The sequence below is a fragment of the Sarcophilus harrisii genome, chromosome 5 (assembly GCF_902635505.1).
Source record: "Sarcophilus harrisii chromosome 5, mSarHar1.11, whole genome shotgun sequence".
NCBI classification, from domain to species: Eukaryota; Metazoa; Chordata; class Mammalia; order Dasyuromorphia; family Dasyuridae; genus Sarcophilus; species Sarcophilus harrisii.
In genome coordinates, this window is record NC_045430.1 from 191,336,042 (window position 1) to 191,349,123 (window position 13,082).

The window sequence follows — 13,082 nt, forward strand, 5'->3', positions numbered from 1 at the left end:
AGATACCTACCTCATACTGATCAAATGTTTGTAATAGGCTTTCAAGAAAATAGTTTTTGTGCCTCTGAATTGTCTGTAGCTAAATTTGGCATCTAAAAACATGGTATGGTCCTTTTCATGGGGCCTTCATATTTCAAGTTTGAAGGAAGAGAGCCTGGGAGTTGATGAGATAAACTGACCTTTGAACATCCCACTGCTATTTTCAGATAATTTAATCATTAAATGATTCTTGTCCCAAGGAAAGTCTGTGTCACGTTCCTACTGGTTCCTACTTCCTCAGGCAAAAAGAAATCATGATTAAAAAATTTTAAGAAGCCCTGAACTAGTTGACATTTTATTTAGTGGTCCAAAACCTCCCACCCAAGATTTGTTCATGGGTTCAGGATCAGGGATTTAAGTCTACAAGGCTTGTCAGGAGCCAGTTGAATCACCTCCTTTCTTTTACAGAATAGGTAACTGAGATTCAAAAGTGGAAAATTACTTACTGAACATCACTTGAGTAGTGAGTGGAATAAGTAGGATTTGAATCCACAGGCTCTGACTTCATATATATTAATTTCCCACTGTACCAACCTCGCCAGTGTGCCCTCTCTAGTCAGTGTGGAGCTCCCTATTTCTGGGGAGTGTTATCATATTTGGATGCTGAGCTTTTCGGGGAGAGGCAATAAGACTTAAGGGACTTACTCAGAGTCACAGAGCCAAATCTGGACTCTGAGTCCAGATTTGAATGCAGGTCCTTCTGATTTCAAGGCTGGTGCTCTATCTACTGTGCAACCTACCTGCCCCTCAACATATTATTGAATTTTGTGTGAACCCATCATCATCATAGGTACATTAATCACAGAACTCCAGAAGGTAGCCTTGCCCAGATCACAACCACAGAGATATGGAGTTTTGGAGAACAAAATTAGGATGGGAATGGGTACTTTTCACATGTATCATTTCCATGTTATTGAGTCTCCCTCATCTTTGTGCCATTAACTTTTAATCCTTCACCAAATAAAAGTAAGACCTGTATCTACATATCAAACATCTGAAGTCTGACTAGGGGAAATATGATGACATACTTGAGGGTGACTCTAACTCTGATCCTAACCAATTGTGTGATCTTGTACAAGTCCCTTCATCATTGCATCTCACATTCATCATTTGTGTAAATAGGAGTTTGAACTTATTGATCTCTAAAGACTCTTCCCATTGCATGGCGTGTTCCCCCATGAAGTATAAAAGAAGGAAGAAGTATTTGATGAGCTAAAAATGCATAATAACTAAGTTCTTATCTTCTAACTAATATTCCATTTTGTGAATTCTAATCATTTCAGTGAAATGCTCCTTCACTCTCCAGTTTGGTTTAATTGCTATCCTCTCCATTCCCATTCCTGATCCTTTTCTCTGAAATTTGTCACTGTGGGCCCCCCTCTCTCATCAGAGAACACTCTCCACAAGAGGGCAGCAGCAAATGTAACTGATTTTCCCCCACCTGGCACTTTCCCTGATAAAACTTTAGATTCCATGAAATTATTTTTAAGCCATTTAACAAGATGGTTGATGATATGCAAAAAGAGATTAACAGACCCTTCCTTCCAATGCACAAAAAATAGACAACTGCCTTTCTCAACTCAGTAGTCTGTAATGACAAAAGGGGAAATCTTTTGGAAAAGTATCCTACCTCAATTTTGTACTAATCTAGTATGGATGTGATTGTGATCAGGATAGATTAGAAAAGAGAAGCCAGAAGGTATTTGAATTCATGGAAAACCCTCAAGATAAATAAAGCACACATACCCACGTACACTTTGATCTATTTTGATCTACAAAAGTCAATCAATCCTTTCTCTCCTGGTGTATAGCAGTTTTCATCATTAGTCCTTAAGAACTGTGTTAGAACATTGTCATTCATAGTTGATCATCATACAGTATTTCTGTCCCGATGTGTAATGTTCTCCTGATTCTATTTACTTCCATGGTTTATATAAATCTTTTCAGAAGGCACTATTGCAAAAGAACAATGATGTCACTAGAAGACATCACTGATGTCCCAACAATGGAGGCATGAATTGTTTCTCTGTACTTCTTTCCTGGCTACATGATATCCTTAAATACATAACTCTCCCAATGCCTTTGATCCAATATATTCCTTTTTTGGCTTATATAATGATATTTATTACATAGATCAACAATCCCATGTTATTATCAACATGAGAATATTTAAAATTTATTACTCCAAGACTGACTATAAAAGCATAGCCTTAAATTTGCTGCCACTTTTCTGGGATTTTTTTTTCTGTAATTATTTGAAAATGTTTGGTTTTTAAAACTTTAATTCAGGTAATTGACAGTAAATGACTTATTCTTCAAACTCAGAGAAAAACAGCTACTATAATTTTGAATTTTCATTTTTCTTATTTTGAATTGAACCAATATCAGAAAAATCTGCAGGGTGGCACATGAAACTATGAGTATCTCTTAAGTATCTCTTGCTGTATATATTTGCTCCTATATATTCCAAGGCTATATGTCTCTTAACATGTGTTTTTTGGTTGGGTTCACTCTTCTCAGGAATAATACATACATACACACACACACACACACACACACACACACACATTTAGGGAAGTGAACACCAGGCAAACCTGAAGAAAAGGTTTATTACTACTTTTATAACTAATTTCATTAGATGTCTTCTCACTAAACTAATTCTGTATTACTGTGTACTAGTAAAAGTACAAAGATAGGGAGGGACTGATGCTCTAAACTTTCTCAGTGAATAGGAGTACATAGAGCACCATAAATCCAGAGTAGCAGCTGGAGGGATCCACTTTATATGTTAGTGCAGAAGGGGCTAGATAGGTAATTAGAATAAACATCTGTCCTCTTTTTTTTTTTTTTTTTTTTTTTTTGAGGTTATTAGGTGTTAAGTGACTTTCCCAAGGTCATAGAATCAGGAAGTGTTAAGTGTCTGAGGTCAGATTTGCACTCTGGTCCTCCTGACTTCAGGGCTGGGGTTTCTATCCATTACACCAACTAGCTGTCCCTTGAGCTCTGTTCTTAAGGGAAAATAGGACAAAAGTGTTTGCTAATTTATTATCTGTAATCAGAAACTAAGGATAAAGAAAACTGAATGAAAAGGCTTTCTTATGGCTGTTCTTAGAGAGGGGATTTGGCTATGCTGCTTCCCCCACAGAGTGGGCAAATCCTTTTTAACAAAGCATCTCTGGGACTTTTGGGAGTGCTAAGGGACAGACAGATTTCACTCACCTTAGAAAGCGATGCAACTGAGCTCCACCCTAAGATTCTACCTTCTAAGTTTTTACAAGAGTGAAAAATCAGTTGACAGAAACATCCCATTCTGTCCCCAATTACATCATAGGCCTCCCTCTTCTCTTCTTTGGGCTCATTTTTCTCTTGGAAGCAGGTGAGTCCTGGGCAGATATGGGAAATCCATTAGCAGGTTGGTCACACTCCCTTGTAGCTATGAAATCAACTTCTTAAACCAATATCCATCTCCTCTTTTCTGGCTCTTTTCTTTCCAGAATCTGTGTATGCTAAAATCACTCAGATCCCAAGACATCTAATTGGAGAAAAGTGACAGGAGGTGAAAATGAGATGTGAACAAGACACTGAAACCCCTCGAATGTTTTGGTATCAACAAACACTAGAGAGTGGGGAGAAAGTTCTTGTGCTTGTTCTTTACTCAGTATCAAAGGATAATATAAAGGATGGTGATGATCCTCAAGGATTTAAAGCCCAGAGACCAGAAACCAACATTTTTATTCTCAGCAAACCATCTGCAGAACCCAGGAACTCTGGAATGTATTTCTGCAGTTCTGAACACAATGATAAAAGGGCATCTAATTTCTATGCACAAACCTCCTCCTTCCCCTCTAGCACAGGAAGTAGGAGTTGGTTGGTAGAGAAGAAAGTGCAGAGAACTGATATTCAATATAAAAGCAGTCCCAAAGAGAAAGCAAAAATGTTTGGTGTACTCCCAAATCAAAAAGGAAGAGGAACAAACTAAATGCCTGAGTTGGTGGTGGAATAAAGTCCACAATCCAAGATGGTAGATCCTTCTCATCAAATAGATCTTCACATGTGTGAATTGATCCACTGTACCAAGCTATGTGCAAGCCTACAGGCTTGGGTGGGATTCTCTCTTCTCTTTCCCTCTTCTCTCAGATTTTAGAAATGTCTTGGTAGCCACCTGAGTTAGTTCCTGTGATTATTCTGAGTCCTTGAGATTAGGAGGTATTGTTTGTGATGGGGAATTAAAGTTCTTGGAAGTGTTAGAATAGAAACTTTGGGATTTTGATAACCCAGAACCAGAGTCAAAGAAGTAGAGGAAATAATATGGTCTAAAAAAACCCTATCAGACTTATGGATGGTCTTTTATATGGTTTGATATTTTAAATTTTAATCATTAAAAAACAGCAAACTGTTAAAAAAAATTTTGTGAAGAGGTGTCATGTGGTCAAAACAAGATAATTTTGGGAAGAACTCAATGTGGATTAATTTCTGAGATTAGTAGTAGAAAGCTCCTAAGAAATGGTAACTGAGAACATTATGGAAAGTATCTAGAGTTTAGGATTTTACCATGGAATAAAGGACAAAATAGAGAACTACAGTGAAGAGCTATTGAGCACCAAGCTGTGTCATGAGGACTCAGAACTCCCAAGGGGAGGGTGGGTTGGGATAAGCTGAATAAAAATTGTGAGTGGTCAAGGATTGCAGCCCAGCCCTGCAAATACTGGCTCAATAAATATTTGTTACTTTTAACTGAATTAAAAAAAAGATAATTATTTCATAATTTATGTAGCACTGCCAAATGTTCATAAAAGGATTCCAAGAAAACAGTTTTTCTGTAGAGAAGTTTGGTGTCCATAGAATTTGAAGTTTTTCTATTTTGAAAGGAAGAGAACTTGGAAGATGATGAGATATATTGAATTTTGAACTTCAAGCTGCTATTTTCAGATAATTTATTCATTCTTCTTGTTCCAAAGACAGTCTGTGTCACAATCCTTGTGGATTCTACTTCCTGGGCTAAAAAGGGGTCACGATTGGAAAAGTTTAAGAAGCCATGAATTAGTTTACCCTTTTATTTTGTTGTCCAACACCTCCCATCCAAAATCTGTTCAAAGATCAGGGATAATAGGTCTGGAAGGTCTCTCAGGAGTCGCTTGGGCCACCTTCTTTCTTTCATAGAATAGGAAACTTGAGATTCAGAGAGGAAAAATTATTTACTGAACATTTCTTAGGCAGTGAGTAGAATTAGTAGGATTTGAATTCAGGGCCTCTGACTCCCAATACATTACTTTTTCCACTGTAGCAATTTCACCAGTGCGCCATTTAGTAGGTCTGAAGCACTCTGCTCCTGGAGAGCATAATATTTTGGGTTTTTTGGGGGGACAGATGCTATTAGGGTTAAATGACTTAGAGTCACAATGCTGGTAAGTATCTGAAATCAGAATTGAATTTAGGTCCTCCTGATTCCAGGGCTGATGCTCTATCCACTTTGCCATTTAGCTGCTCCTCATCATATTATTGTTGTATTTGGTATGGACCCCTAACCATCATAGGGGCATTAACCTCAGATTTTTAGAAAATAGTACTATCCAAATAATAAACCAGAGAGATATGGAATTTTGGTACACAAAGTTATGAGGAAGGAAGGAAGTACTCTTTATACAAACCATTTCTATGCTAGTAACTCTTCTTCATCTTTCTGCCATTACCTCTTAATGTTTCACCAAATAAACTTAACGCCTTTATCCATGTACCAATCATACGCAGTTTGTCTAAAGGAAATATGATATTCTTAGGAATCACCCCAAATCTGATACTAACCAGTTGTGTGATCTTGTACCAGTCCCTTCACCATTGCACCTCAGATTCATCCTTTGTACAAATGAGAGTTTGAACTTAAGGATCTTTAAAGACTCTTCCCAGGGCATGATATGTGTTTTCCCTAGAATATAAGTATTTGATGAGCTAAAATGAATAATAACTATGTTCTTATCTTATGACAAACATTTTTGTTGATTTTATTGATTCCCATCATTTGTTAAAAATGCCCCTTCACTTCTCAATTTGATTTTCATTGCTTTCATCTTCATTCTCATTCCTGATCCTTTTCTCTGAAATCTGTCACTATTGCCTCCTGTAATTCTCATCATAGCCCACTCTCTCCACAAGAGAGGAGTAGCAGTGTAATTGGTTTTCTCCCACTTGGCACTTTCCTTGAAAAAAAGTTTAAATTCCATAGAATTATTTTTAAGCAGTTGAATTGTTCGAGATGGTTGACAATGTGCAAAAATAGGTTAATGACTCTTTCCTCTCAACACAAAAGAGAAGATACAACTATCTTTCTCAGCCCAGTGGTTTGCAATGCCTAAAGTGGAAATCTTTTAGGAAAGATTCCTGTCCCAATTTTACACTAAGCTAGTATAGATGTGATTGCGGTCAAGATGGATTAGAAAACACAAGTCAGAAAGTGCTTGAATTAATGAAAAACTAATATCTCAGACTAAAAGCTGAAGTCCAGAAAGAAGGATGGTTTAAAGTTACAGAAAAATCAACATTATAGACAACATGAAGAGTTAAAATAAAAAACCAGTATAACATGCCTTGAAAGCAAAAAGAAAACAGTTCTCTTCTCTGTATGTATGTCTGTTGTCTAACATTAAGCAGCATGCCTTTGTGAGGTCTATTGTCTAATAAGCTTGTGTACATGTCCTTTATTTGCTGTCGTTATTACCACATGACAAAAACGAGAGTTGAGAATGCGCTGCTGTTGTGAAAAATCAGTGTAAGAAGGACTTCAAAATATTTGACATTAACCTATTTTAATAAAAATAAAGCTTGAGTCATCAACATGAAAGCAGGGATTTAATACAGCCAACTACTTGCTGCTCCACCACCACAAAAAATGTTGCCATTTGTGGGAGCCAATGAAGACAATAGTTCCATAAATGGAGATAGTTTAGCTAAGCAAGGAAGTAGAGTCCTTCCATATCACCTCGCCAGAACACAGAGATAGGAAGGCAGGAACCCAATCCATTCTATTGCTCCTGACCCTGTCATGGCCAACACACTGTTTTGCTGTGTCTCCCTTTTCCTCCTTGGAGCAGGTGAGTGCTGGATAGAGAAAGAAAACCCTCAGTCTGGGGAAAGGAGATTCAGAGATTTCCCTTTTCCTGGAGGATGAAGTAAAAGTCTCCCAGCGTCTGTGTCCCAATTTCTGTCTCTTTTCCCCCTCCCACAGCTCCAACTGAAGCAGGAGTCACCCAGACACCCAGATATCTGGTCACAAAGATGAAACAGAAGGTAACACTGAGATGTGAACAAAATTTGGGTCACAATGCCATGTATTGGTACCAACAGGAGCCACAGAAAGGACCCAAGATAATGTTTTCTTATAATTATGAAGATATGAATGTAAATGAGACTGTTCCTCCCAGATTCAAGCCTACAAAAGCCAATAATCACTTGAGCCTCAGCATCCACCCTGTGGAAGCAGAAGACTCAGCCACCTACCTCTGTAGCAGCAGCAGAGACACAGCCTTGCAGAGTCATCTCCAAGCTGTGCAGAAACCTCCTGTCCCTGGCATAGGAAGAAAGAAGGGAGAAAAGTCACCACATCAGAGACCTGGCTCACACTGGGGAACTTTTGGAGGGAGGAGGAACTCTCAAACCCCAAGAATGTTTGATAGTAGCTCTCATTTTTCATATTGGTCTAATACACAGTTGTCTGTTTAATTAGAAAATGCCGGTCTGTACTGATAGGAGATCCTCACTAGAAGAATCTTACTCTGTTGAAATCCGATGGATAATTTAAAATAAAAGAAAATTTCATTCATTCATATTACATTACTTTTTGGGCTTTTTTCTTAAATGGTGGGGTAATGAGGAGAAAGGCTCTATTTGGAGGTGTTCAGGGAGGACTAGCACCTTTGGTGAACACATATACCCTGGCAAAACTCTCTTGGAGGCAGGCTGCATCAGGCTCTGTGTTACCAACAGGTCTCAAAGCCATCAGTGAGTGGGGGATGTCTCTCCCAAGCATGGGAAAACTTCCCTAGCCTGATTGGGCTAATGAGAACAATTTGTTCTAATGGATATGAAAGTGGCTGAAGTAAGCTCTTTGGAGCTCTACTGAATCCTGGTTCATTGGTAGTCATCCTGATGAATTTGTGCAAATGTGCCAGTCATTCTGACTTCTGCCTTGCCATTGGCCCTTGATGACTCTTTGAAGGGATGATGAGATTGACGAACAATTTGATCTGATACACATGAAGGTGCCTGAAGTCCTTATTCATGATGTCATTGTTCCTCTTCAAAAATGAAGAATGAGCTGCAATACATCTTTGTCTAAGTCGTCGTTCTTGTTTCTTGAAGAGTAGTGATATATTCATTTTTCTTATTCTGAATTTAACAAATATCAGATCAAATAGTATAGAGGGTTACACATGAAACCATGAATATCTCCTGCACTTATGTATAAATTTGCTCCCAATTATTCCATGGATATATGTCTCAATATGTGTTTATTTTCTGTGTCCATTCTTCTCAAGAATAATACACATACACATTTATACACATATTTAGGTAAACCTTAGGAAAAGATTTATTGCTACTTTTATAACTGATTTCATTAGGTGTCTTTACCCTAAACTAATTCTGTATTATTGTTACCTAGTAAAAGTATAAAGATAGGGAGGGGCTGGTGCTCCATACTTTCTCTGTGTCTGTGAGTACATAGAATACCATTAATCTAGAGTAGATAGCTGAAGGGACCCACATCAGAGTGGGAAGGATGGTGCTCTGGGTACTTATATAGGATAAACATCTGTCTTCTGTTCTTAAAGGCTTATAGGCCAAAAGTGTTTGTTAATTTATTACCTGGAAGTAGAAACTAAGGATAATGAAAATTTGATGAAAAGGCTTTCTTATGACTGTTCTAAGAAAGGGAATTTGAATATGCTGCTTCCCCCACAGAGTGTGCAAATCCTTCTTAAGAAAGCATCCCTGGATCTTGTGGGTGTGTTAAGGGACCCAGACAGATTTCACCCAGATTAGAAAGGGATGTAACTGAACTCCACCCCCAGATTCTACATTTTAAGTCTTTAAAAGGGTGAAAAATCATTTGAGAGAAACATCCCATTCTTTTCCCAATTACATCATGGGCCCCCCTCTTCTCTTCTGTAGGCTCATTTTTCTCCTGGAAGCAGGTGAGTCCTGCGCAGAGATGGGAAATCCTTTAGCAGGATGACCACACTCCCTTGTAGCTATGAAGTCAACTTCTTAAGCCAAGATTCACCTCCTCTTTTCTGGTTCTTTTATTTCCAGAATCTGTGGATGCTAAAAATCACTCAGATCCCAAGAGATTTCATCATAGAGAAGGGACAGGAGGTGAAAATGGAATGTGAGGAAGACACTCAGGTTGAACAAATGTTTCTCCCCAGAGATCGGGGAGAAAGCTCTTTGTGCTTGTTCTTTACTCTGTAAGAAAGGATAATACACAGGACGGGGATGATCCTCAAGGATTTAAAGCCCAGAGACCAGAAATCAACATTTTTATTCTCAGCAAACCATCTGCAGAACCCAGGAACTCTGGAATGTATTTCTGCAGTTCTGACCACAGTGATGAAAGGGCATCTAATTTCTTTCCACAAACCTTCCTTTCATGTTCACACAGTATGGATTGGGATGAGCAAAATAAAGATTGTGAGAGGTCAAGTTTTCCAACACAGTTTTTGGACATTGGTTCAATAAATAACTGTTACATTTAACTGAACTAAAATAAAATATACCTACCTCATTATTTACTTAGCACTGGCCAATGTTTATAATAGGATTTCAAGAAAACCATTTTTCTGCCTTTGCAGCATTTGTAGAGAAGTTTGGTGACTAAAAAAATGTAGAGTCTTCCTATTTTTAGTTTAAAGGAAGAGAACTTGGAAGTTGATGAGATCTATTGACCTCTGAACTTCACATGGTATTTCTAGATAATTTAATCATTAAATGCTTTTTGTCCCAAGGAAAGTTTGTATCACAATTCTACTAGATCCTACTTGCTTGGGTGAAATGGAGTCATGATGGGAAAAAGTTTAAGAAGCCCTGAACTAGTTAACTCTTTTATTAAGTTATGCAACACCTCTCATCCAAGATCTGTTCATAGGATTAGGGATTTAAACCTGGAAGGCCCCTCAGGGCTCACTTGGGTCTTTCTTTTACAGAATAGATAACTGAAATTCAAAGAGGGGAAAATTACTTACCCCAAAACACTTAAGTAAGGAATGCAGAGGTAGGATTTCAATTCAGGGCCTCTGACTCTAGATACATTATTCTTTCCACTGTACCACCCTCACCAGTGGGCCTTCTTTAGTCAGTCTGGAGTACCCTGTTTCTGAGGATAGTCATAATTATATTTTTGATGTTTGGGTTTTTGGGGAATGCTATTAGGGTTAAGTGCCTTAGGTCACAGACCTTGTAAGTATTTGACCCCAAATTTGAATTCAAATCCTGACTCCAGGGAAGGTGAGATACCCCTTCATTACCTAGCTGCTCCTCATCATAATATTGTTGAATTTGGTGTGGACTCTGCAACATTAAGCATGGATTTCCAGAAGGTAGCATTGTCCAGAACAAATTACAGAGATATGGAATTTTGGAGCACAAAGTTAGGAGGAAGGAAGAAAGTACACTTTATATGTATCATTTCCATGCTATTGACCCTCCCTTATCTTTGTGCCATTATTTCTTCACTCTTCATCAAATAGTTAATATCTGCATCCACACATGAAACACATGAAATTTCCCAGGAGAAATGTTTATGATTTTCTTAGGGATAACCCAACTCTGATCCTAACCAGTTATGTGATCTTGCACAACCCCTTTTACCATTTCACCTCAACAAATACAATATTTTAAAATAAAAAACGTAGTAAAAAAAATAAGAAAGAAAATTCCACCTATAAATTCTTGTGGTCACAAAGATTTGGACACAACTGAATAAAAACAACACAACATAGTAGAATCTTTCTATGATTGTAAAGCACTCCTCTTCTATTTGTATCTAGGCTCTTAGTCAGGGATGTCAGATTTCCATAAATTCAAGCATCTTCTTGCTTGTCTTTTCTAATCCAACTTGACCACAATCACATCCATATATAAAATTGGTTTAGGACTCTTCTCCAAATTATTTCTACTTTTGACATTGCAAGCTACTGAAATGAAAAGGATACTTGTGTCTTCTCTTGTGCATTGGGAGGAAGGAGTCGTTAATCTCTTTTTGCATATTGTCAACTTTCTTGTTAAATTGCTTAAAATAATTCCATGAATTTAAAGTTTTATCAGGGAAGGTGTCAAGTTGGGGTTGGAACCGATTTCATTTGCATATGTCCTCTAGTGGAGAGAGTGTTCTATGATGAGAGATAGGGGGCCACAGTGAGGTGAAATGGTAAAAGCAGTTTTCATCCTTTGTACAAATGGGAGTTTGTGCTTAATAATCTATGAAGACTCTTTCCATAGTATGATATGTGTTTCCCACAAAGGATAAAAGAAGGGAGAAGTATTTGATGAGCTAAAAAAAAGTATAATAGATATGTTCTGATCTTCTGACAAATGTTCATTTTGTTAATTCTCATCACTTGGATGAAATGCTCCTTCACTTTTTAGTTTTGTTTCATTGATTTCCTCTCCATTTCTAATCCTTTTCTGTGAAATTTGTCACTGTGGCCCCCTATTCAGTCAGAATGAATAAGTTTGTTTTTTCTACTGCAGGTGGATACCATTTTTTATCTTGAGTCCTTTGGATCAATTAACTGCTGGGAATAGCTCTGTCATTCACAGTTGCTCATTATACAACATTGCTGACCTTCTATACAATATTTTTCTGCATTTGCTCACTTCACTTAGATCAGTTTCTGTAAGTATTCTCAGGTTTTGTTCTGAAAAATTGTCATTAGCTGTGACCTGTTTTGCCAGTGAACTCTGAATAACTTTGGAGGAGAGAGTGAGTTTGCACAGCCAACCTCACTTAAAATCAAATCCAATTGAAAGTCAATAATACATCATCCTCTTGATGTCATTGGTGCTCTTCCAGAATGAACGATGAACAACAAATAATAATATGATTTTTGAAATCTTTTTTCATTTCTTCTGGCACAATAGCACTCTATCATAACCATATATATGCTGCTACTTCTTCAGTCATTTCCATGGGATTTGCTTGGCAAAGATCTGAAATGGTTTGCCATTTCCTTTTCCAGTGTTCCCCACTTAATAAATAAGGAACTGAGGCAAATAGGAGTTAAGGAGTCTCATGGCTAATGAGTACCTGAAGCCAAATTTGAACTCAGATCTTGTCCATTCCATGCCCAGTGCTCCATCTACCTCAGCATCTACTTCCCCAAAGGCTTCCTGATTCTTAATGGCAAAATAAAAGAGTTTATCCAAGAAATAGCAAGTCTGGAATATGCAGACATCAGCTTTAAGGAACATATAAGATCACTTACAGATCTAAACATAAGATCTTTTGTGCTTATGTCACCCATAAGACCTCTCATACATCCCTCTCATAAATTCATCATAACTGATGAGAACCCAGAAGTCTTAGCTTTATTTGTGCTCTCTTGCCTTGGTTCTAGAAAGAAAGATTTTTAAAAATACTTTTCCCAATCTCTAGAGGTAGATTAGTGTCAGGGATAGGGGCAGTAAGATTTGAATTAAATCCGAAGACCCCAGCTTTTGGGATAAAAATTCTCTATTTGACAAAAACTGCTGAGAAAATTGGAAACCAGTATAGCAGAAACTAAGCATTGACCCACACATAATAATGCATACCAAGATAAGGTTGAAATGGGTTCATGATCTAGATATAAAGACAGATATTATAAACAAACTAGAAAAACGTAGGATAGTTTACCTCTCAGATCTGTGGAGGAGGCAGGAATGTGACCAAAGAAGAACTAGAGATCGTTATTGATCACAAAATAGATTACTTTGATTATTTTAAGTTAAAAAGCTTTTGTAAAACAAAACTAATGCAGACAACGTTAGAAGGGAAGCAATAAACTGGGAAAACA

General features: G+C 37.6%; 1 gene segment (V, D, J or C); it reads left to right on the forward strand.

Annotated features, from left to right (window-relative positions):
* Positions 1 to 6,923: 6,923 nt before the first annotated feature.
* On the forward strand, positions 6,924 to 7,752 carry LOC116419538. The segment is given in 2 exon segments: positions 6,924 to 7,124; positions 7,259 to 7,752. Coding segments are annotated over 2 exon segments (543 nt in total).
* Positions 7,753 to 13,082: the final 5,330 nt, after the last annotated feature.